General features: G+C 47.5%; 1 protein-coding gene across 2 annotated transcripts in view; it reads left to right on the top strand.

Annotated features, from left to right (window-relative positions):
• Positions 1 to 27,500, top strand: part of LOC139379111 (glucosidase 2 subunit beta-like) — a 270,891-nt gene that overhangs the window by 133,231 nt on the left and 110,160 nt on the right. Inside the window, exon 11 of one of the 2 annotated variants that reach the window (XM_071121937.1) lies at positions 23,690 to 23,759. In XM_071121937.1, coding sequence (XP_070978038.1) covers positions 23,690 to 23,759 — 70 coding nt within the window. Of the gene's footprint in view, positions 1 to 23,662; positions 23,760 to 27,500 lie in introns of both variants that reach the window. The other variant, XM_071121936.1, reaches the window with a different exon arrangement.

Below are 27,500 nucleotides of genomic sequence, written 5' to 3'. Positions count from 1 at the left end.
AGCTGCCATTGTTTCAGTAATGTAGCATCATGGTATGTATGTCCTGTAACATACAGCTGCCATTGTTTCAGTAATGTAGCATCATGGTATGTATGTCCTGTAACATACAGCTGCCATTGTTTCAGTAATGTAGCATCATGGTATTTATGTCCTGTAACATACAGCTGCCATTGCTTCAGTAATGTAGCATCATGGTATTTATGTCCTGTAACATACAGCTGCCATTGCTTCAGTAATGTAGCATCATGGTATTTACGTCCTGTAACATACAGCTGCCATTGCTTCAGTAATGTAGCATCATGGTACTTACGTCCTGTAACATACAGCTGCCATTGCTTCAGTAATGTAGCATCATGGTATTTACGTCCTGTAACATACAGCTGCCATTGTTTCAGTAATGTAGCATCATGGTATTTACGTCCTGTAACATACAGCTGCCATTGTTTCAGTAATGTAGCATCATGGTATTTACGTCCTGTAACATACAGCTGCCATTGTTTCAGTAATGTAGCATCATGGTATTTACGTCCTGTAACATACAGCTGCCATTGTTTCAGTAATGTAGTATCATGGTATTTACGTCCTGTAACATACAGCTGCCATTGTTTCAGTAATGTAGCATCATGGTATTTACATCCTGTAACATACAGCTGCCATTGTTTCAGTAATGTAGCATCATGGTATTTACGTCCTGTAACATACAGCTGCCATTGTTTCAGTAATGTAGCATCGTGGTATTTATGTCCTGTAACATACAGCTGCCATTGTTTCAGTAATGTAGCATCATGGTATTTACATCCTGTAACATACAGCTGCCATTGTTTCAGTAATGTAGCATCATGGTATTTACGTCCTGTAACATACAGCTGCCATTGTTTCAGTAATGTAGCATCATGGTATTTACGTCCTGTAACATACAGCTGCCATTGTTTCAGTAATGTAGCATCATGGTATTTATGTCCTGTAACATACAGCTGCCATTGTTTCAGTAATGTAGCATCATGGTATTTATGTCCTGTAACATACAGCTGCCATTGTTTCAGTAATGTAGCATCATGGTATTTACATCCTGTAACATACAGCTGCCATTGCTTCAGTAATGTAGCATCATGGTATTTACGTCCTGTAACATACAGCTGCCATTGCTTCAGTAATGTAGCATCATGGTATTTATGTCCTGTAACATACAGCTGCCATTGCTTCAGTAATGTAGCATCATGGTATTTACATCCTGTAACATACAGCTGCCATTGCTTCAGTAATGTAGCATCATGGTATTTATGTCCTGTAACATACAGCTGCCATTGTTTCAGTAATGTAGCATCATGGTATTTATGTCCTGTAACATACAGCTGCCATTGTTTCAGTAATGTAGCATCATGGTATTTATGTCCCTGTAACATACATGTGTTGATACCCGGCTATCAGTTCACCCCTTCAGCAATCAGATTGTCTACTTAACATGCTTGTTGGAGGCTAATTGTAGTTACATAAAGGTACAGTGTCATCACATATCTAGGTTTGGTTTCTATATAGGGCTGTGCTCAGGGGAGGAGTGGGCTATGTCTGTGTGTATCGAGAGCCCGTTGTGTGAAGACTTGAGTCACACTTGTCAGTCTCCTTCACTCTCCCCTAATAAGACAGATGTATTGTGGCGGCATTCGTAACCCACCTCCATCCCCCACCTCCATACGCCACCACCATCCAGAACCTCCATCCTCCACCCCCATCCTCCGTCCCCCATCACCATCCAGCACCTCCATCCAGATCCTCCATCCCCCACCATCATCCAGCACCTCCATCCCCGCCTCCACCCCCCAACTCCATCCCCCACCACCATCCAGAACCTCTGTCCCGCATCACCATCCCCAACTCCATCCAGAACCTCCATCCCCCACCTCCACCCCCACCTTCACCCCCAACTCCAGCCAGAACCTCCATCCCCCACCTCCACCCCCATCTTCACCCCCACCTCCATCCAGAACCTCCATCCCCCACCTCCACCCCCACCTTCACCCCCACCTCCATCCAGAACCTCCATCCCCCACCACAATCCCCTATTTCCTTCCCCCAACTCCATCCAGAAGCTCCATCCCTCAAAACATCCCCCACCTCCATCCAGAACCTCCATCTCCCACCACCATCCAGAACCTCAATCCCCCACCACAATTCCCTACCTCCATCCCCCAAATCCATCCAGAACCTCCATCCCCAACTCCATCCAGAACCTCCATCCCCCACCTCCACCCCCACCTTCACCCCCAACTCCAGCCAGAACCTCCATCCCCCACCTCCACCCCCATCTTCACCCCCACCTCCATCCAGAACCTCCGTCCCCCACCTCCACCCCCACCTTCACCCCCACCTCCATCCAGAACCTCCATCCCCCACCACAATCCCCTATTTCCTTCCCCCAACTCCATCCAGAAGCTCCATCCCTCAAAACATCCCCCACCTCCATCCAGAACCTCCATCTCCCACCACCATCCAGAACCTCAATCCCCCACCACAATTCCCTACCTCCATCCCCCAAATCCATCCAGAACCTCCATCCCCCACCTCCATCCAGAACCTCCATCCCCCACCTCCATCCCCCACCACCATCCAGAACCTCCAACCCCCCACCTCAATCCAGAACCTCATCCCCCACCACCATTCAGAACCTCCAACCCCCCACCACCATCCAGAACCGCCATCCCCCACCTCAATCAGGAACCTCCATCCCCCAGCTCCATTCAGAACATCCATCCCCCACCACCATCCAAAACCTCTGTCCCGCACGACCATCCACTCCTCCATCCAGAACCTCCAACCCCCACCACCATCCAGCACCTCCATCCCCTACCTCAATCCAGAACCTCCATCCCTCACCTCCACCCAGCACCTCGATCCCCCAGTTCCATCCAGAACTTCCATCCCCCTCCTCCATCCCCCACCACCATCATCCACCACCATCACCCACCTCCAACCCCCACCACCATCCAGAACCTCCATCCCCCACCACCATCCAGAACCTCCAACCCCCACCACCATCCAGAACCCTCATCCCCCACCTCCATCCCCCACCACCATCCCCCACCACCATCTAGAACCTCCAACCCCCACCACCATCCAGAACCTCCATCCCCACCACCACCCAGAACCTCCATCCCCACCACCATCCAGAACCCTCATCCCCCACCACCATTCAGAACATCCATCCCCCACCACCATCCAGAACCTCCAACCCCCACCACCATCCAGAACCTCCGTCCCCCACCACCATCCCCCAGCAACATCTAGAACCTCCATCCCCCACCACCACCCAGAACCTCCATCCCTTACCTCAATCCGGAACATCCATCCCTTACCTCCATCCCTCACCTCCATCCCCTTCCTCCATCCCCCACCACCATCATCCACCACCATCCAGAACCTCCATCCCCCACCACCATCCAGAACCTCCAACCCCCACCACCATACAGAACCTCCATCCCCCACCAACATCTAGAACCTCCATCCCCTACCTCAATCCAGAACATCCAACCCTCACCTCCACCCAGAACCTCCATCCCCCACCACCATCCAGATCCTCCATCCCCCACCAACATCTAGAACCTCCATCCCCTACCTCAATCCAGAACATCCAACCCTCACCTCCACCCAGAACCTCCATCCCCCACCACCATCCAGAGCCTCCAATCCCCCACCACCATCCAGAACCTCCATCCCCCACCCCCATGCCCCACCACCATCCAGAACCTCCATCCCCCACCACCATCCAGAACCTCCATCCCCCACCACCATCTAGAACCTCCAACCCCCACCACCATCCAGAACCTCCATCCCCCACCACCACCCAGAACCTCCATCTCCCCACCACCACCCAGAACCTCCATCCCCACCATCATCCAGAACCCTCATCCCCCACCACCATCCAGAACCTCCATCCCCCACCACCATCCAGAACCTCCATCCCCCACCACCATCCCCCAGCAACATCTAGAACCTCCATCCCCTACCACCACCCAGAACCTCCATCCCTTACCTCAATCCGTAATATCCATCCCTCACCTCCATCCAGAACCTCCATCCCCTTCCTCCATCCCCCACTACCATCATCCACCACCATCACCCACCTCCATCCCCCACCACCATCCAGAACCTCCATCCCCCACCACCATCCAGATCTCCATCTCCCACCACCATCTAGAACTTCCAACCCCCACCACCATCCAGAACCTCCATCCACCACCACCACCCAGAACCTCCATCTCCCCACCACCACCCAGAACCTCCACCCCCCACCACCATCCAGAACCTCCAACCCCAACCACCATCCAGAACCTCCATCCCCCACCAACATCTAGAACCTCCATCCCCTACCTCAATCCAGAACATCCATCCCTTTGCTCCACCCAGAACCTCCATCCCCCACCTCCATCCCCCACCACCATCCAGAACCTGCAACCCCCCACCACCATCCAGAACCTCCATCCCCCACCACCATCCAGAACCTCCATCCCCCACCACCATCTAGAACCTCCATCCCCCACCACCATCCAGAACCTACATCCCCAACCTCCATCTCCCACCACCATCCCAATTCTCCATCCCCCACCACCATCCAGAACCTCCATCCACCACCATCCCCCACATCATCTCCCACCACCATCCAGAACCTCCATCCTCACCACCATCCAGAACCTCCATCCCCCACCACCATCCAGAACCACCATCCCCCACCTCCGTCCTCGACCTCCATCCCCCACCTCCGTCCAGCATCTCCATCCCCCACCACCATCCTCCACCTCCATCCCCCACCTCCATCCCCCACCTCCATCCAGAACCTCCAACCCCCCACCACCATCCATAACCTCCATCCCCCACCATCATCCAGAACCTCCATCCCCCACCACCACCCAGAACCTCCATCTCCCCACCACCACCCAGAACCTCCATCCCCCACCACCATCTAGAACCTCCATCCCCCACCACCATCCCAATTCTTCATCCCCCACCACCATCCAGAACCTCCATCCACCACCATCCCCCACATCATCTCCCACCACCATCCAGAACCTCCATCCTCACCACCATCCAGAACCTCCATCTCCCCACCACCATCCAGAATCTCCATCCCCCATCTCCGTCCTCGACCTCCATCCCCCACCTCCGTCCAGCATCTCCATCCCTCACCACCATCCCCCACCTCCATCCAGCACCTGCATCCAGAACATACATCCAGCACCTCAATCCCCCACCTCCATCCAGAACATACATCCAGCACCTCAATCCCCCACCTCCATCCAGAACATACATCCAGCACCTCAATCCCTCACCTCCATCCAGAACATACATCCAGCACCTCAATCCCCCACCTCCATCCAGAACATACATCCAGCACCTCAATCCCCCACCTCCATCCAGAACATACATCCAGCACCTCAATCCCCCACCTCCATCCAGAACCTCCATCTCCCCACCACCATCCCCCATCTCCAACCCCCACCTCCATCCCGTCTATCGTGCCCTGCAAGTACAGTACCAGTCAAACGTTTGGCCACGCCTACTCATTTAAGGGTTTTTCTTTATTTTTGCTATTTTCATTGTTTTTAAAACATCAAAACACGAAATTACACATATGGAATCATGAGGTAACCAAACAAGTGTTTAACAAATCAAAATATATTTTGTATTTGAGATTCTTCAAAGTAGCCACCCTTTGCCTTGATGACAGTTTTGCACTTTGTTGGCATTCTCAAAACCAGCTTCATGAGGTCGTCACCTGGAATGCATTTCAATTAACAGGTGTGCATTGTTAAAAGTACATTTGTGGAATTTCTTTCCTTCTTAATGCTTTTGAGCCAATCAGTTGTGTTGTGACAAGGTGTAGGGGTGGTATACAGATATAGCCCTATTTGATAAAAGACTAAGTACATATTATGGCAAGAACAGCTCAAATAGGAAAAGAGAAATGAAATTACTTTAAGTATGAAGGTCATTCAATCCGGAACATTACTGTATACTCTGTACTGTGTATTATATGATTCTCCGGTAAACGAGTCACAGCCTTGAATGACATCATCAGTGTAGACATGGGATAAAGTGCTTCTTATAGTACCATTATGTTTGACAGTAATCTGATCTAATACTCAGAAACACAGTTCAGATGTGGTCCTCGCCTAACCGGTGACCCCCGCACATTGACTCTGTGCCTGATTTGATTTGATATTTCATGATGTTTTCTTATCCCTGTGCGATGCCCTCTGAAAATGTAACTACTGTAATTTTGGCCAACCACACTGTAACCTTCTGGTTGTGAGAGGTCAGCAGAGCTAGAGTTTAGTGGTTAGATGCTGCCTATTAGACTGCCAAGATGAGATCGCATGGTTCTGGTCTGGAAGGTGCTGTCCGTGGTCCTGGTCTGGTAGGTGCTGCCCGTGTTCCTGGTCTGCCAGGTGCTGTCCGTGGTCCTGGACTGCTAGGTGCTGTCTGTGGGCTTGGACTGGTGGGCGCTATCCATGGTGCTAGTGTAGCTCCACTGTCCGAGGTTAGCCATGGTGTCAGCCGACGTTGTCCATGGTGCTAGTTATCATGGCTGACGTCCATGGTGCTAGTTAGCGTAGCCGACGTTGTCCATGGTGCTAGTTAGCATAGCTGACGTTGTTCATGGTGCTAGTTAGCATAGCCAACGTTGTCCATGGTGCTAGTTAGCATAGCTGACGTTGTCCACGGTGCTAGTTAGCATAGCTGACGGTGTGCTAGTTAGCATAGCTGACGTTGTCCATGGTGCTAGTTAGCATAGCTGACGTTGTCCATGGTGCTAGTTAGCATAGCTGACGTTGTTCATGGTGCTAGTTAGCATAGCTGACGTTGTCCATGGTGCTAGTTAGCATAGCTGACGTTGTGCTAGTTAGCATAGCTGACGTTGTCCATGATGCTAGTTAGCATAGCTGACGTTGTCCATGGTGCTAGTGTAGCTGGTGTTTTCTATGATACTTGTTTAGCCTTGTTGCTAGCTTAGCTGGTGTAGTCCATGGTCTTAGTCTACTGTTATTGCAAGAGCCATCTATTCTCAACATTAGCACCAACTGGTACTCTCCATGTTGCTGAAAGCTCAACCATGTCTGTGGGGAAATAATCTTTATTTGATTAATTTTGGTTCATTCAAAAAGTTGTGTTTAACTAAGACAGAAGACTAGTAAGAAGGAGGAACCCTCTGTCTAGCTGGTGAGGCCCTGGCTGAGATAAACTTAATTGATAATGTACTTTAATTTAATGATACAAGGAGCGTTAGACTTTAGACACCGCTAGCCCAATATCCAATTACATTAGGCAGTCTATTCCTATGACTAAAGAAAGACAGCAATATTGTCTTTAATAATGTTCAGTCGGCTCTTATGAATACAAAATGTTAATGATATTGTCTTAATATCGTTCGGTCATCTCTATCAACTTTCTCTGCAGGTACTTCCTGTACATTTTATTTGCTTGTGATTTTATTACACATTGCACATTATAGTGCTGGTTGCACTTTCACCATGCCCCTTAAATTAATCTCAGTGGTGAGGGATTCAACGTCTTGTCTCTGCCCTCCACCGAAAGAGTTGGACAGGCAACAGCGAACCTGGGGGGCAGGCAAAGAGAGCTGTGCTCTTTTAGGTTACCCACCTTGGCAGAGAGATGTTAATTAAAGGTTCTGTTCAGCACTTTCAAAATTAGCTGTGAAATGTTAAGCAGGGGGGCTGACCATAAACCGCCGCCGCCGTCAGCGCGATCCACGACCTCTGACCCCAGCTGAGGGTGACTCGTCCTTGAAACATAATTAAGCTCACCTGGTGCAGTAGTTCAACAGGGGGAGAGAGGGGAGGAGGGAGAGGGGAGAGAGTGGAGTGGGGAGGAGAGGAGGGAGAGAGGGGAGGAAGGAGAGAGGGGAGGAGGGAGGAGAGGAGGGAGAGAGGGGAGGAGGGAGAGAGTGGAGGAGGGAGAGAGGGAGTGGGGAGGAGAGGAGGGAGAGAGGGGAGTGGGGAGGAGAGGAGGAAGAGGGGAGGAGGGAGAGAGGGGAGTGGGGAGGAGAGGAGGGAGAGAGGGGAGGAGGGAGAGAGGGGAGAGGAGGGAGAGAGGGGAGTGGGGAGGAGAGGAGGGAGAGAGGGGAGGATGGAGAGAGGGGAGGAGGGAAAGAGGGGAGTGGGGAGGAGAGGAGTGAGAGGGGAGGGGAGGAGGGAGAGAGGGGAGTGGGGAGGAGAGGAAGGAGAGAGAGGAGGAGGGGGAGGAGGGAGTGGGGAGGAGAGGAGGGAGAGAGGGGAGTGGGGAGGAGAGGAGGGAGAGAGGGGAGTGGGGAGGAGAGGAGGGAGAGAGGGGAGGAGGGAGAGAGGGGAGTGGGGAGGAGAGGAGGGAGAGAGGGGAGAGGAGGGAGAGAGGGGAGTGGGGAGGAGAGGAGGGAGAGAGAGAGGGGAGTGGGGAGGAGGGAGAGAGGGGAGTGGGGAGGAGAGGAGGGAGAGAGGGGAGTGGGGAGGAGAGGAGGGAGAGAGGGGAGGAGGGAGAGAGGGGAGTGGGGAGGAGAGGAGGGAGAGAGGGGAGAGGAGGGAGAGAGGGGAGTGGGGAGGAGAGGAGGGAGAGAGTGGAGGAGGGAGAGAGGGGAGTGGGGAGGAGAGGAGGGAGAGAGGGGAGAGGAGGGAGAGAGGGGAGTGGGAATGGGGATTTCTTTGCTACACGGCCAGACTGAGCACTACTTTTTCCATTCCTTTCTTCATTCCTCTCTTGTCAGACTGCCACCCTCCCCCTATCCGAGCATCTTATCTGAGTAAGAAAGGTCTGTCAGACTGCCACCTTCCCCCTATCAGAACATCTTCTCTGGGTAAGAAAGGTCTGTCAGACTGCCACCCTCCCCCTATCAGAACATCTTCTCTTGGTAAGAAAGGCCTGTCAGACTGCCACCCTCCCCCTATCAGAACATCTTCTCTGGGTAAGAAAGGTCTGTCAGACTGCCACCTTCCCCCTATCAGAACATCTTCTCTGGGTATAATAGGACTGTCAGACTGCCACCCTCCCCCTATCAGAACATCTTCTCTTGGTAAGAAAGGTCTGTCAGACTGCCACCCTCCCCCTATCAGAACATCTTCTCTTGGTAAGAAAGGCCTGTCAGACTGCCACCCTCCCCCTATCAGAACATCTTCTCTTGGTAAGAAAGGTCTGTCAGACTGCCACCCTCCCCCTATCAGAACATCTTCTCTTGGTAAAATAGGCCTGTCAGACTGCCACCCTCCCCCTATCCGAGCTTGCGTGCACTGATAGCCGCGGGTGGAATTTATTGGATTCTTACCATGAGAGGGATACACCGAGTGGCTGATTTTTGTTGTTGTTGAGAGACTGCCAGCTTTCTCGCTTCTCCCTCTGTTCTGAAGCGTTTGTCTGAAATAGATTTTTTTCTCTCCACCCAGGCTGCTGAAGCGAACAGTATTCGGCATCAATCCCAGCTGATTGGAGATTAAGATATTTCTATAAGTTTTTGTAAGGGATGCAATTGTGGAATATCTCCAGTGTACTCTCCCAGATGTCTGGAGCCTTTGTTATCTCTACAAACAGAGTGCTTGTCTATCAGTCATTTATCTGCCTCTCCCCGTCCCTCTCCCCCTCCTAAAATTACTCCCACCCTCTCATTTTTGTGTCTCAGTATGACTATTTATGTTACTTCGATGTGTGTTAACGTGATGTAATGTCAGTATGTTTTGTATAGATTTTTTGCTAAAGCAGACTGATTTCACTGTTTTATTGTAATCTGTTGACGTCATTGGATCCTTGGATCCATGACATCACAGGATATACATCCAAGGTTGAGTTGAGCGTACATTTTCCCCCGACTAAATTCACAAACATGTCAAGGCTAAATATTCACGTGCTTCACATGAATGACATAGCATGTCATTATGGCAATTACTGCCAACCACCTATTAATGCATTCAAAATGGCAAGGTGACAGCGCTACCCCAGGTGGGGACTAAAGTCACGAAGGCGCAGAAGTAGGTCGGCTCTTCGACGTCTGTTACGGCATATTCATAAACCGTACCCAGTTGTTTTTCGGAGGTGATTCACTGAGACTGTTGGTCTGTTTATCGTGCTGATTTGGAGTGGCGTTCAGCGTCAAACGACTTCCTACGAGCTCTTGCGCCGCGCCAAATACATTTTTCCCAATAGATGTTAATATTCAATACTCATGATAGAATTGTTGTATTTAATGTAATGGCATTTGTTGTCAGGAATTGGCTTTTCATAATGACTGTGTGCTGTATTTGTGGGCCAGGATGTCCTTCAATGGCTGTGAATAGGGGTTTGGAGTGTGGGAGAATGAATGCAACTGAGTTAGTCACCGGGGATATTACTTGCTCTGATAGTCCAAAACATGATGCTAATTCTGTCAGCTAGCATTACTCACTCAGCTCTAATACAATCAGACACTCCAACACAGCCGTAAAGCGGGCTAGATTGACCTCTGCTCAACTCCCAACAGTCTGCGTTACCATTTCTGGGGACTAGGACTGAGTGGGGAAAGAGTACTGTAGGGATATGTGATTACACTAGTGAATTTGTATAGTTTGTATACTGTTTTGTGTTGGTTGAAGATCGAGCTGTAGACAGGTGTTTTTTTTCCCCGTCTCACAGCTTTAAGGCCGGGAAGTACTCGATGCATAGTGACATCATCACAAGTCGACATTAGGTGAATGTAAACGAACGCAACCGTTCTAATGACTGGTCAAACAAAGTGGTTCTCAAACCTCTCCTCCTGGACCTCTAGCCATTCTTAAACCTCTCCTCTAGGACCTCTAGCCATTCTCAAACCTCTCCTCTGGGACCTCTATCCATTCTCAAACCTCTCCTCTGGGACCTCTAGCCATTCTCAAACCTCTCCTCTGGGACCTCTAGCCGTTCTCAAACCTCTCCTCTGGGACCTCTAGCCATTCTCAAACCTCTCCTCTGGGACCTCTAGCCATTGTCAAACCTCTCCTCTGGGACCTCTAGCCGTTCTCAAACCTCTCCTCCTGGACCTCTAGCCATTCTCAAACCTCTCCTCTGGGACCTCTAGCCATTGTCAAACCTCTCCTCTGGGACCTCTAGCCATTCTCAAACCTCTCCTCTGGGACCTCTAGCCATTCTCAAACCTCTCCTCCTGGACCTCTAGCTGTTCTCAAACCTTTCCTCTGGGACCTCTAGCCATTCTCAAACCTCTCCTCCTGGTCCTCTAGCTGTTCTCAAACCTTTCCTCTGGGACCTCTAGCCATTCTCAAACCTCTCCTCCTGGACCTCTAGCCGTTCTCAAACCTCTCCTCTGGGACCTCCAGCCATTCTCAAACCTCTCCTCTGGGACCTCTAGCCATTCTCAAACCTCTCCTCTGGGACCTCTAGCCATTCTCAAACCTCTCCTCTGGGACCTCTAGCCATTCTCAAACCTCTCCTCTGGGACCTCTAGACATTCTCAAACCTCTCCTCTGGGACCTCTAGCCATTCTCAAACCTCTCCTCTGGGACCTCTAGCCGTTCTCAAACCTCTCCTCTGGGACCTCTAGCCGTTCCAAACCTCTCCTCCTGGACCTCTAGCCATTCTCAAACCTCTCCTCCTGGACCTCTAGCCGTTCTCAAACCTCTCCTCTGGGACCCTCTAGTCGTTCCATGTATTTGAACTGTTCCAGAGCTATCACACCCGATTTAACTTGTCAACTATTCGTCAAGCCCCTTGACTAGGTGAATCAGATGAGTGAGCTCAGGGCTACAACAACATTTTGAAACGTCTGGGGTTCAACCGAGGAGAGGGTTGAGAAGCACTGATCAACAACAACAAAAGAAAATATGACAAGTATGAAAAGAAAACATGCATATTGTTCCCTTCTAACGTTAGCATATGCCATTCTAAAATGTATGGATTTGCATGGACTATGTTATGGCCATTACTCATGTTACAGCACGAATAGAAATCTCAGAGATCAATTGGTAATCTCTATTTTACCACTCCCAAAATATACCCCCTCACAGCATCTCCTTGCGCCTCTACCGGATGGAAACTACAAGTGCAATGGCTGTGCTGAACACAATGGCACTTACACATGTAGATCCTTTAAACATCCCCAAACAGGGGAAACAGATCCCAATCGAAGGCAGTTTAAAAAATTAATTTTAGAACTTTTGTACTGCAGCGCCAGCTGTGCCACCAGAGACTCTGGGTTCGCGCCCAGGCTCTGTCGTAACTGGCCGCGACCGGGAGGTCCGTGGGGCGACGCACAATTGACCTAGCGTCGTCCGTCCGGGTTAGGGAGGGTTTGGCCAGTAGGGATATACTTGTCTCATCGCGCACCAGTGGCTCCTGTGGCGCGCTAACCAAGGTCGCCAGGTGCACGGTGTTTACTCCGACACATTGGTGCGGCTGGCTTCCGGGTTGGGATGCGCGCTGTGTTAAGAAGCAGTGCGGCTTGGTTGGGTTGTGTATCGGAGGACGCATGACTTTCAACCTTCGTCTCTCCCGAGCCCGTACGGGACTTGTAGCGATGAGACAAGATAGTAGCTACTAAAAACAATTGGAGACCACGAAATTGGGGAGAAAAAGGGGTAAAATTCAACTAACAATAATAATATAATAATAATGATAATTAAAAATGATAATAATATCAATAATAATAATGATAATAATAATAATAATGATAATTAATAATGATAATAATATCAATAATAATAATGATTATAATAATAATGATAATTAATAATGATAATAATATCAATAATAATAATGATAATAATAATAGTAATACAAATGTGGATAAAACGAAGCACAAACTACAAGTAGGAATCCCTGAGCATCGTTGCGGTCACTTTTTGGACCCCTCTGTTTCGTCTCTTCGTTATATCGGCATCGAACATGTCACCTACCCTAGGAGAGGGGGTGACCTCGACAATTTATTGTTAAAACAAGAGGCTGCCTGGATCTCTAATTTAAAAACCCTTGGTCTCAACGTAGACTTTGATCTGAAGTCATTCTTGTGATTCTTGTGTTTTTGCTATCCATTGTACATAATGTTTTGTAGTAGCCAAGTGGTATCTATGATCGTAGGTTATCCATTCATGCTTTTAAAAAAAAATGTGTTCTATCTCTAAATCAACCAATGAAATCAAGCCATGATTTCAGACACCTGTGTATCCTTTCAAACTATATAAACTAGTGACCTGCAGCACTTGTCATTATACCCTGATGAAGAAAGATTGTCTGTCCAAACATTGGTTATTCAATTATTGAATCTGAGCTCCTAGAGTGAGAGGCTCTCCCTCTCCTGTGAAGTTTTCTACATAACTAGCCAGCAGCTCTCCTAAACAGGTGTTCTACTCTGCTAGCCAGCAGCTCTCCTAAACATCGCTAGCCAGCACTTCTCCTAAACAGGTGTTCTACTCTGCCAGCCAGCACCTCTCCTAAACAGGTGTTCTACTCTGTTCTACTCTGCCAGCACCTCTCCTAAACAGGTGTTCTACTCTGTTCTACTCTGCCAGCACCTCTCCTAAACAGGTGTTCTACTCTGTTCTACTCTGCCAGCACCTCTCCTAAACAGGTGTTCTACTCTGCCAGCACCTCTCCTAAACAGGTGTTCTACTCTGTTCTACTCTGTCAGCACCTCTCCTAAACAGGTGTTCTACTCTGTTCTACTCTACCAGCACCTCACCTAAACAGGTGTTCTACTCTGTTCTACTCTGCCAGCACCTCACCTAAACAGGTGTTCTACTCTGCCAGCACCTCTCCTAAACAGGTGTTCGTTTCTTTTACCTCCAGGTTGACCTTTTCATGGCGAACATGTCACTGTTGTGTCGTTGTAGTGCTTTCACACAGTCCTGTTTGATACAAACAGGTGTTTACTAAACAGTTGGTTATTATTGCTGGTGTAGTTCCTGTTGTCAGTTAACAAAAGAGGGCCTTGTTCACTAAGGCAACCTGTCATAAACATCTCATTGGGAGAGCTTTAACTGTATACTGCAGTCTCCCTTCGCCTCAGACAGAACAAGGTGTGCAAGAGATAGAGATGGACAGAGAGAGAGAGAGAGAGAGATGGACAGAGAGAGAGAGCGAGAGAGATGGACAGAGAGAGAGAGAGAGAGGGAGAGATATGGACAGAGAGAGAGAGAGAAAGAGATGGACAGAGAGAGAGAGAGAGAGAGCGAGAGAGATGGACAGAGAGAGAGAGAGATGGACAGAGAGAGAGAGAGAGAGAGAGAGAGAGAGAGAGAGAGAGAGAGAGAGAGATGGACAGAGAGAGAGAGAGCGAGAGAGTTGGACAGAGAGAGAGAGAGATGGACAGAGAGAGAGAGAGAGAGAGATGGACAGAGAGAGAGAGAGAGAGCGAGAGAGATGGACAGAGAGAGATAGAGAGATGGACAGAGAGAGAGAGAGAGAGAGCGAGGGATGGACAGCGAGGGATGGACAGCGAGGGATGGATAGAGGGAGAAAGAGAGAGAGCGACGGATGATAGAGGGAGAGAGAAAGATGGACATAGAGAGAGAGATGGACAGAGAGAGGGAGGGATGATAGAGGGAGAGAGAGAGGGATGGATAGAGGGAGAGGGAGATGGACAGAGAGAGAGAGATGGACAGCGAGGGATGGAGAGAGAGAGAGAGCGACGGATGATAGAGGGAGAGAGAAAGATGGACATAGAGGGAGAGATGGACAGAGAGAGAGAGGGGGATGATAGAGGGAGAGAGATAGATGGACAGAGAGAGAGAGAGAGGGATGGATAGAGGGAGAGAGAGGAGGACAGAGAGAGAGATTGAGAGCGAGGGATGGATAGAATGAGGAGAGCGGCAGAGAGATACATAGAGGGAGGGGTGGATATAGGGAGAGATATATAGAGAGAGAGAGATGAAGAGGGACATATAGAGGGGTGGAAAGTGATGAGAGGCCGAGAGAAATCGAGAGAGGGTGCATGGAGCGAGAGAAGTTGTGAGCATCATGCCAGCCCATATTAAGCAGCCTCTAGTGACAGCACTGCGTCAGCAGCAATAACTCTTACGTGTGTGGCAGGTGGTATAGACGTTGTGCCTGTTGCTTACGTTACTGTGGGATCATGGGTCACTGTCTCATCCCTTTGTTTTTACATCGATGCCTGACCGATGCACACTGCAGTCTCGGCTGGCTGAGGGGTAGGTGGAGGAGTGGGGTGTATCTATCTTTATGGGCGACCAGCTGAGACCACATGTGATGAACATGCTAATTGGTATGCCGGCCGGGCTCTGACAGCCTCCCACTCAGCCACTCACGCATGTGCTCCCGTTGCCACGGCGCTTGGGCCCCGCTGATAAAGGGGAACCACGGCACTAAGATCCCTCCCCCTAACAGTCTTTACTCTGCCTCCACCCCAATGGACATGTCTTTTTTTGTTCATCTCTGCTACGGTTATGATGTATATAGTGATATGTCTATTTTTTTATTGTTTATTATTACTATTTTCATTATTTTATTTAACTTAGTCCTGCATGTTGGAGCTCAAAGCCTAAGAATTTCACTGTACCCAGAATTCACATTTGCAACCCTGTACATGTGACTGTTAAACACTCTGAATCTTATCGCTAGTGCCCTCCTCTCTTCAGAAACACAGTAAATCCCCTGGACCATCAGCTAGTAAGACAATGAAACTAGAGTTCACTAAGCTGCTCCACTTCGAGTTTCTACTTTCTTTCTCTCTTTATCTTTGTTTTTTTTCATACATTTCTTGTTTCTCACTGGCTTTGTGTTTCTGAATGGTTTCTGAATGCTAACGGTGCATTGAGACAGCTAACGGTGCATTGAGACAGCTAACGGTGCATTGAGACAGCTAACGGTGCATTGAGACAGCTAACGGTGCATTGAGACAGCTAACGGTGCATTGTGACAGCTAACGGTGCAGTGTGACAGCTAACTGTGCATTGTGACAGCTAACAGTGCAGTGTGACAGCTAACAGTGCAGGTGTGACAGCTAACAGTGCAGTGTGACAGCTAACAGTGCATTGAGACAGCTAACGGTGCATTGAGACACCTAACGGTGCATTGTGACAGCTAACGGTGCAGTGTGACAGCTAACAGTGCATTGAGACAGCTAACAGTGCAGTGTGACAGCTAACAGTGCAGGTGTGACAGCTAACAGTGCAGTGTGACAGCTAACAGTGCATTGAGACAGCTAACGGTGCATTGAGACAGCTAACGGTGCATTGAGACAGCTAACGGTGCATTGAGACAGCTAACGGTGCATTGAGACAGCTAACGGTGCAGTGTGACAGCTAACAGTGCAGTGTGACAGCTAACAGTGCATTGTGACAGCTAACAGTGCATTGAGACAGCTAACAGTGCATTGTGACAGCAAACAGTGCATTGTGACAGCTAACAGTGCATTGTGACAGCTAACAGTGCATTGTGACAGCTAACAGTGCATTGTGACAGCTAACAGTGCATTGTGACAGCAAACAGTGCATTGTGACAGCTAACAGTGCATTGTGACAGCTAACAGTGCATTGTGACAGCTAACAGTGCATTGTGACAGCTAACAGTGCATTGAGACAGCTAACAGTGCATTGTGACAGCTAACAGTACAGTGTGACAGCTAACAGTGCAGTGTGACAGCTAACAGTGCATTGTGACAGATGCGTGTACTTCCGGCGCCGACAGAGATGGCCGCCTCGCTTCGCGTTCCTAGGAAACTATGCAGTTTTTTGTTTTTTTACGTGTTATTTCTTACATTAGTACCCCAGGTCATCTTAGGTTTCATTACATACAGTCGAGAAGAACTACTGAATATAAGATCAGCATCAACTCACCATCAGTACGACCAAGAATATGTTTTTCGCGACGCGGATCCTGTGTTCTGCCTTACAAACAGGACAACGGAGTGGATTCCATGCAGCGACCCAAAAAAACGACTCCGAAAGAGAGGGAAACGAGGCGGTCTTCTGGTCAGACTCCGGAGACGGGCACAGCGCACACCACTCCCTAGCATTCTTCTTGCCAATGTCCAGTCTCTTGACAACAAGGTTGATGAAATCCGAGCAAGGGTAGCATTCCAGAGGGACATCAGAGACTGTAACGTTCTTTGCTTCACGGAAACATGGCTCACTGGAGAGACGCAATCCGAAGCGGTGCAGCCAACAGGTTTCTCCACGCATCGCGCAGACAGGAAAAAACATCTTTCTGGTAAAAAGAGGGGCGGGGGCGTATGCCTTATGACTAACGTGACATGGTGCGATGAAAGAAACATACAGGAACTCAAATCCTTCTGTTCACCTGATTTAGAATTCCTCACAATCAAATGTAGACCGCATTATCTACCAAGAGAATTCTCTTCGATTATAATCACAGCCGTATATATCCCCCCCCAAGCAGACACATCGATGGCTCTGAACGAACTTTATTTAACTCTCTGCAAACTGGAAACAATTTATCCGGAGGCTGCATTCATTGTAGCTGGGGATTTTAACAAGGCTAATCTGAAAACAAGACTCCCCAAATTTTATCAGCATATCGATTGCGCAACCAGGGGAGGAAAGACCTTGGACCATTGTTACTCTAACTTCCGCGACGCATATAAGGCCCTGCCCCGCCCCCCTTTCGGAAAAGCTGACCACGACTCCATTTTGTTGATCCCTGCCTACAGACAGAAACTAAAACAAGAGGCTCCCACGCTGAGGTCTGTCCAACGCTGGTCCGACCAAGCTGACTCCACACTCCAAGACTGCTTCCATCACGTGGACTGGGAGATGTTTCGTATTGCGTCAGATAACAACATTGACGAATACGCTGATTCGGTGTGCGAGTTCATTAGAACGTGCGTTGAAGATGTCGTTCCCATAGCAACGATTAAAACATTCCCTAACCAGAAACCGTGGATTGATGGCAGCATTCGTGTGAAACTGAAAGCGCGAACCACTGCTTTTAATCAGGGCAAGGTGTCTGGTAACATGACTGAATACAAACAGTGCAGCTATTCCCTCCGCAAGGCTATCAAACAAGCTAAGCGCCAGTACAGAGACAAAGTAGAATCTCAATTCAACGGCTCAGACACAAGAGGCATGTGGCAGGGTCTACAGTCAATCACGGACTACAGGAAGAAACCCAGCCCAGTCACGGACCAGGATGTCTTGCTCCCAGGCAGACTAAATAACTTTTTTGCCCGCTTTGAGGACAATACAGTGCCACTGACACGGCCTGCAACGAAAACATGCGGTCTCTCCCTCACTGCAGCCGAGGTGAGTAAGACATTTAAACGTGTTAACCCTCGCAAGGCTGCAGGCCCAGATGGCATCCCCAGCCGCGCCCTCAGAGCATGCGCAGACCAGCTGGCCGGTGTGTTTACGGACATATTCAATCAATCCCTATACCAGTCTGCTGTTCCCACATGCTTCAAGAGGGCCACCATTGTTCCTGTTCCCAAGAAAGCTAAGGTAACTGAGCTAAATGACTACCGCCCCGTAGCACTCACATCCGTCATCATGAAGTGCTTTGAGAGACTAGTCAAGGACCATATCACCTCCACCCTACCTGACACCCTAGACCCACTCCAATTTGCTTACCGCCCAAATAGGTCCACAGACGATGCAATCTCAACCACACTGCACACTGCCCTAACCCATCTGGACAAGAGGAATACCTATGTGAGAATGCTGTTCATCGACTACAGCTCGGCATTCAACACCATAGTACCCTCCAAGCTCGTCATCAAGCTCGAGACCCTGGGTCTCGACCCCGCCCTGTGCAACTGGGTACTGGACTTCCTGACGGGCCGCCCCCAGGTGGTGAGGGTAGGCAACAACATCTCCTCCCCGCTGATCCTCAACACTGGGGCCCCACAAGGTTGCGTTCTGAGCCCTCTCCTGTACTCCCTGTTCACCCATGACTGCGTGGCCACGCACGCCTCCAACTCAATCATCAAGTTTGCGGACGACACAACAGTGGTAGGCTTGATTACCAACAACGATGAGACGGCCTACAGGGAGGAGGTGAGGGCCCTCGGAGTGTGGTGTCAGGAAAACAACCTCACACTCAACGTCAACAAAACTAAGGAGATGATTGTGGACTTCAGGAAACAGCAGAGGGAACACCCCCCTATCCACATCGATGGAACAGTAGTGGAGAGGGTAGCAAGTTTTAAGTTCCTCGGCATACACATCACAGACAAACTGAATTGGTCCACTCACACAGACAGCATCGTGAAGAAGGCGCAGCAGCGCCTCTTCAACCTCAGGAGGCTGAAGAAATTCGGCTTGTCACCAAAAGCACTCACAAACTTCTACAGATGCACAATCGAGAGCATCCTGGCGGGCTGTATCACCACCTGGTATGGCAACTGCACCGCCCTCAACCGTAAGGCTCTCCAGAGGGTAGTGAGGTCTGCACAACGCATCACCGGGGGCAAACTACCTGCCCTCCAGGACACCTACACCACCCGATGTCACAGGAAGGCCATAAAGATCATCAAGGACATCAACCACCCGAGCCACTGCCTGTTCACCCCGCTATCATCCAGAAGGCGAGGTCAGTACAGGTGCATCAAAGCTGGGACCGAGAGACTGAAAAACAGCTTCTATCTCAAGGCCATCAGACTGTTAAACAGCCACCACTAACACTGAGTGGCTGCTGCCAACACACTGACACTGACTCAACTCCAGCCACTTTAATAATGGGAATTGATGGGAAATGATGTAAATATATCACTAGCCACTTTAAACAATGCTACCTTATATAAATGTTACTTACCCTACATTATTCATCTCATACGCATACGTATATACTGTACTCTATATCATCGACGGTATCCTTATGTAATACATGTATCACTAGCCACTTTATACTATACTATGCCACTTTGTTTACATACTCATCTCATTTGTACATACTGTACCCGATACCATCTACTGTATCTTGCCTATGCTGCTCTGTACCATCACTCATTCATATATCCTTATGTACATATTCTTTATCCCCTTACACTGTGTACAAGACAGTAGTTTTGGAATTGTTAGTTAGATTACTTGTTATTACTGCATTGTCGGAACTAGAAGCACAAGCATTTCGCTACACTCGCATTAACATCTGCTAACCATGTGTATGTGACAAATAAAATTTGATTTGATTTGATTTTAACAGTGCATTGTGACAGCTAACAGTGCATTGTGACAGCTAACAGTGCAGTGTGACAGCTAACAGTGCATTGTGACAGCTAACAGTGCATTGTGACAGCTAACAGTGCATTGTGACAGCTAACAGTGCAGTGTGACAGCTAACAGTGCATTGAGACAGCTAACAGTGCATTGAGACAGCTAACAGTGCATTGAAACAGCTAACAGTGCATTGTTAGCTGTCTCAATGCACTGTTAGCTGTCACAATGAGCTGTTAACTGTCACAATCGCTCGTACAATGTAGAATTATCCATAATGTCATGTCATCCTGACATCACACTATCATAGTACTAGCATGTACAGTAAAAATGAAGCAGTGAATGCTTTGGGCTCAAACCTTTCCCATGACCGTCTAGTCTCATCTCATCTTTCTGTTAGCACACTATTGTCACTATGAAGTGACTCATTAAGACCGCAGGCTCCTCTGCTGTCGCCACACCTGGAAACAGCATGTGTGTTTGTTTACAACTCAGCGTCTCGTCTCCCAGACCCAGACACAACACCACTGGCAGACATCATCAGCCACTGTTTGGCAACACAACAGGATGTTTAGACACCACACTATGCACCACTGATAGCAAGCCTAGCGGTTAGAGTGTTGGGCCAGTAACCGAAAGGTTGCTGGTTCGATACCCAAACCTACATGTTGGTAGAGTCACTTTAATAACTCTACCTACATGTACATATTACCTCGACTAACAAGTGCCCCCGCACATTGACTCTGTACCTGTACCCCCTGTATATAGCCTCCACATTGACTCTGTACCGGTACCCCCTGTATATAGCCTCCACATTGACTCTGTACCTGTACCCCCTGTATATAGCCTCCACATTGACTCTGTACCGGTACCCCCTGTATATAGCCTCCACATTGACTCTGTACCGGTACCCCCTGTATATAGCCTCCTCATTGACTCTGTACCGGTACCCCGTGTATATAGCCTCCACATTGACTCTGTACCTGTACCCCCTGTATATAGCCTCCACATTGACTCTGTACCGGAACCCCCTGTATATAGCCTCCACATTGACTCTGTACCGGTACCCACTGTATATAACCTCCACATTGACTCTGTACCGGTACCCCCTGTATATAGCCTCCACATTGACTCTGTACCGGAACCCCCTGTATATAGCCTCCACATTGACTCTGTACCGGTACCCCCTGTATATAACCTCCACATTGACTCTGTACTGGTACCCCCTGTATATAGCCTCCACAGTGACTCTGTACCGGTACCCCGTGTATATAGCCTCCACATTGACTCTGTACCGGAGCCCCCCTGTATTTAGCCTCCACATTGACTCTGTACCAGTATCCCCTGTATATAGTCTCCACATTGACTCTGTACCGGTACCCCCTGTATATAGCCTCCACATTGACTCTGTACCGTAATACCCTGTATATAGCCTCCACATTGACTCTGTACTGGTACCCCCTGTATATAGCCTCCACAGTGACTCTGTACCGGTACCCCGTGTATATAGCCTCCACATTGACTCTGTACCGGTACCCCCTGTATATAGCCTCCACAGTGACTCTGTACCGGTACCCCGTGTATATAGCCTCCACATTGACTCTGTACCGGTACCCCCTGTATATAGCCTCCACATTGACTCTGTGCCGTAATACCCTGTATATAGCCTCCACATTGACTCTGTACTGGTACCCCCTGTATATAGCCTCCACATTGACTCTGTACCGGTACCCCCTGTATATAGCCTCCACATTGACTCTGTACTGGTACCCCCTGTATATAGCCTCCACATTGACTCTGTACCGGTACCCCCTGTATATAGCCTCCACATTGACTCTGTACCGGTACCCCGTGTATATAGCCTCCACATTGGCTCTGTACCGGTACCCCCTGTATATAACCTCCACATTGACTCTGTACTGGTACCCCCTGTATATAGCCTCCACATTGACTCTGTACCGGTACCCCCTGTATATAGCCTCCACATTGACTCTGTACCGGTACCCCGTGTATATAGCCTCCACATTGGCTCTGTACCGGTACCCCCTGTATTTAGCCTCGATATTGTTATTTCACTGCTGCTCCATTATTAGGTCTACTACACCTGTTGTATTCAGCATTTCACTGTGAGGTCTACTACACCTGTTGTATTCAGCATTTCACTGTAAGGTCTACCTACACCTGTTGTATTCAGCATTTCACTGTAAGGTCTACTACACCTGTTGTATTCATCATTTCACTGTAAGGTCGACTACACCTGTTGTATTCATCATTTCACTGTAAGGTCTACTACACCTGTTGTATTCAGCATTTCACTGTAAGGTCTACTACACCTGTTGTATTCAGCATTTCACTGTAAGGTCTACTACACCTGTTGTATTCAGCATTTCACTGTAAGGTCTACTACACCTGTTGTATTCAGCATTTCACTGTGAGGTCTACTACACCTGTTGTATTCAGCATTTCACTGTAAGGTCTACTACACCTGTTGTATTCAGCATTTCACTGTAAGGTCTACTACACCTGTTGTATTCAGCATTTCACTGTAAGGTCTACTACACCTGTTGTATTCAGCATTTTACTGTAAGGTCTACTACACCTGTTGTATTCAGCATTTCACTGTAAGGTCTACTACACCTGTTGTATTCAGCATTTCACTGTAAGGTCTACTACACCTGTTGTATTCAGCATTTCACTGTGAGGTCTACTACACCTGTTGTATTCAGCATTTCACTGTAAGGTCTACTACACCTGTTGTATTCAGCATTTCACTGTAAGGTCTACTACACCTGTTGTATTCAGCATTTCACTGTAAGGTCTACTACACCTGTTGTATTCAGCATTTCACTGTGAGGTCTACTACACCTGTTGTATTCAGCATTTCACTATAAGGTCTACTACACCTGTTGTATTCAGCATTTCACTGTAAGGTCTACTACACCTGTTGTATTCAGCATTTCACTGTAAGGTCTACTACACCTGTTGTATTCAGCATTTTACTGTAAGGTCTACTACACCTGTTGTATTCAGCATTTCACTGTAAGGTCTACTACACCTGTTGTATTCAGCATTTCACTGTAAGGTCTACTACACCTGTTGTATTCAGCATTTCACTGTGAGGTCTACTACACCTGTTGTATTCAGCATTTCACTATAAGGTCTACTACACCTGTTGTATTCAGCATTTCACTGTAAGGTCTACTACACCTGTTGTATTCAGCATTTCACTGTAAGGTCTTCTACACCTGTTGTATTCAGCATTTCACTGTGAGGTCTACTATACCTGTTGTATTCAGCATTTCACTGTAAGGTCTACTACACCTGTTGTTTTCAGCATTTCACTGTAAGGTCGACTACACCTGTTGTAATCGGTGCATGTGACAAATAACATTTGATTTGATTGACAGATTTTTAATCTTATCAAATGTGCCCTTGAGCAAGGCATTTAACCCTATTTTTCTCCAGGGGCGCCGTGCTACTATGGCCGACCCTGTAAAACAACAATAAATCATGTATGTTCTTTTTTTATTTTAATTTAGGAATTTCTTTCTTTCTTTTTTTCCTAGCAGCTGAAAAGGCGGCTGCCGATCTAAAGAGAGTTGAAGACGCGTACGAAACGGTGTACATGGAAATCAGGTAAGAGAAGACATCTTGGGATACTCTTCTTCTTCTTTGCCCAATTGCCCTTAGAAAGAACCGAACGCTGTGGCTTTTTGCTTTGCACCTCTCCCCTGATGACGGGTACACAGTAATGAGTTTGCACTGTTAGGGTTCCCTAGGTGAATTTTAATGATGAAAAACAAATGCTCCTGGTTGCGTGGTGCCGTGCGCTAGTCGAGAGAGGCTATTCTAATTAATTTCTCTTCTGCAACATGGTATTTGTCAGAGCATGAATAATCCAAAACTTTTGACAGAATTCACTGTCTCAAGACAGGTGTAAAACAAAATAGCTGACAATTATGCCATGTTGTAATTGTGTAGCTCTGTGGAGAAAAAAAGGTTGTAGTTGACCATTTTTTGCTGCTACTTTTCTTTCATTTTCTTCAAGCAGACATCGAATTTGACCATTTCCCCGGGAATTAATGACTTTACACTAGAGATAGAGTAAACAGAGGACATGTCATGCATACCATTGAGCACAAAACACACACTTGCTAACATGCAATAATACCACATAGGAATACATGTTCCAGCGTGATCACACAGTGGGAAAAAAAGCCACTGCAGGATTTCCTATTGCAGCCAGTCGTTCCCGAGATGTTTGCACAGAGCTCTTAGCCAGACATACAGACAGTCAGGCAGGCAGGCAGACAGACAGACATCCATACAGCCAGCCAGACAGACGGCCATACAGACAGTCAGATATACAGACAGGCAGGCAGACAGCCAGCCAGACGGCCATACAGGCAGTCAGATATACAGACAGGCAGGCAGACAGACAGACATCCATTTAGCCAGCCAGACGGCCATACAGACAGCAGCGTCGATAGGGAGTTGCTACTGTACTGTAGACCCGGGGCTGGTAAACTGTTCATTACACTGGGGAGACAGGAGATAGGCAGCTACAATCAGAGAGTTGTGGAAAGGTCAAGCTGTTATAATGAAAATAAAGCCTGTGTGAGCGAAGGGAGAAAGATTCTAGCATGACTCCAGTTGTTCTACTTCTTCATTTTCCACCCTGCTTTGAATGCTCCTGGTCAAATGATTCCCCTGGTCAAATGATTCCCTTGGTCAAATTAATCCCCTGGTCAAATGATTCCCCTGGTGAAATGAATCCCCTGGTCAAATGAATCCCCTGGTCAAATGATTCCCCTGGTGAAATGAATCCCCTGGTCAAATGATTCCCCTGGTCAAATGATTCCCCTGGTCAAATGATGTCAAATGATGCCCCTGGTCAAATGATGCCCCTGGTCAAATGATTCCCCTGGTCAAATAATGCCCCATGTCAAATGAACAGCAAAAATTACACTCACAAAAGTTACAAAATGATAAAGTTATTTCAAATGTAATTTTATGTGTATATACAGAGTGGTAATGATGTGTAAATACGCTGATGTCGGCTTAGTTCGCCATGAATTGGGTCACGGGGGCTCTTATAGAAATGTAGAAAAGGGGTTGGTTCATCCTTTCCAACCAATGCCTATTCACGTGGGTGTGGCCACTGATTGAGCATATTTTACTTATGAAAACAATTCCCTCATTTTAAAAACTAAAATTAAATTTAATCTTTTCACAAATAGTTTCATATTTAAACATTTTAAATTGCACAACAATTCCATGTTAATCTGATAACCAGAATGTGTAGACTTTCCAATATACAGTTTATGTCATCCTATCATCAGTAATAATGTCTCAGATGACAACTGATCTGATATCATATTCTTTCAGTACAACAGGGCAATGTCATGACAGAGTACAGAGGCCCATTATCAGCAACCATCACTCTGGGATGCTGGCCTTCTAGGCAGAGTTCCTTTTACCGATCTTAATCTTTTCTTTTTATGTTTGTTTTCTTTTTCAGTCTGAGATATGGCTTTTTCTTTGCAACTCTGCCAAGAAGGCCGGCATCCCGGAGTTGCCTCTTCACTGTTGACGTTGAGACTGGTGTTTTGCGGATACTATTTAATGAAGCTGCCAGTTGAGGACTTGTGAGGTGTCTGTTTCTCAAACTAATGTACTTGTCCTCTTGCTCAGTTGTGCACCGGGGCCTCCCACTCCTCTTTCTATTCTGGTTAGAGACAGTCTGAGCTTTTCTGTGAAGGGAGTAGTACACAGTGTTGTACAAGATCTTCAGTTTCTTTGCAATTTCTGACTTGGAATAGCCTTAATTTCTCAGAACAAGAATAGACTGATGAGTTTCAGAAGAAAGTTATTTGTGTCTGGCCATTTTGAGCCTGTAATCGAACCCACAAATGCTGATGCTTCAGATCCTCAACTCTAAAGTCTAAAGAAAGACAGTTTTATTGCTTCTTTAATCAGGAACAACAGTTTTCAGCTGTGCCAACATAATTGCAAAAGGGTTTTCTAATGATCAGTTAGCCTTTTAAAAATGATGAACTTGGATTAGCTAACACAACGTGCCATTGGACCACAGGAGTGACGGTTGCGGATAATGGACCTCTGTATGTCTATGTAGATATTCCATTAAAAATCAGCCGTTTCCAGCTACGATCGTCATTTACAACATTAACATTGTCTACACTGTATTTCTGATAAATTTGATGTTATTTAAATGGACTGAAAATGTGCTTTTCTTGAAACAACAAGGACATTTCTTAGTGACCCCAAACTTTATAACGGTGGTGGACATATGGGATGTGTAATACAAAATATATATACATTATTAAAGTGACTAGTGATCTATTTATTGAAGTGGCCAATGATTTTAAGTCCGTATGTAGGCAGCAGCCTCTCTGTGTTAGTGACGGCTGTTTAACAGTCTGATTGCCTTGAGATAGAAGCTTTTTTTTCAGTCTCTCAATCCCAGCGTTGATGCACCTGTATTGACCTCGCCTTCTGGATTGTAAGCGGGGTGAGCAGTCAGTTGCTCGGGTGGTTGTTGTCCTTGATGATTTTTTTGGCCTTCCTGTGACAATGGGTGCTGTAGGTGTCCTGGAGGGCAGGTAGTTTGCCCCCGGTGATTTTTTGAAATCAACAAAGCATGAGAAGACTTTGCCTTTGTTTTGTTTTGTTTGTTTGTCAATTAGGGTGTGCAGGGTGAATACGTGGTCTGTCGTACAGTAATTTGGTAAAAAAATATATATATATTGACATTTGCTCAGTACATTGTTATCACTGAGGAAATGTACGAGTCTACTGTTAATGATAATGCAGAGGATTTTCCCAAGGTTGCTGTTGACGCGTATCCCCCCGGTAGTTATTGGGGTCAAATTTGTCTCACTTTTGTGGATTGGGGTGAATAGTCCTTGGTTCCAAATATTGGGGAAGATGCCAGAGCTGAAGATGATGTTATTGGAATTTGTGTTGTGTATATTTGATCATTTCCTTTTAGGATTCCATCAACACCACAAGCCTTTATAAGGTTGGAGGGTTTGTATTTTGTCCTGTTGTTCATTCAATGTAATTGGAGAATCCAGTGGGTTCTGGTCGTCTTTAACAGTTGAGACTAAGATTTGATCATTTATTTGTTTTTGCTGTTTGTTCTTTGTTATAGTACGAAAAAGATTGGAGAAGTGTTTTTTTTTTTTTTTTTTATGTTTTACCTTTATTTAACGAGGCAAGTCAGTTAAGAACAAATTCTTATTTTCAATGACGGCCTAGGAACAGTGGGTTAACTGCCTTGTTCAGGGGCAGAACGACAGATTTGTACCTTGTCAGCTCGGGGGTTTGAACTTGCAACCTTCCGGTTACTCTATC

Source organism: Oncorhynchus clarkii, chromosome 21, assembly GCF_045791955.1.
Source record: "Oncorhynchus clarkii lewisi isolate Uvic-CL-2024 chromosome 21, UVic_Ocla_1.0, whole genome shotgun sequence".
Taxonomy (NCBI): Eukaryota; Metazoa; Chordata; class Actinopteri; order Salmoniformes; family Salmonidae; genus Oncorhynchus; species Oncorhynchus clarkii.
This window is presented reverse-complemented; position numbering and strand designations above follow the sequence as displayed.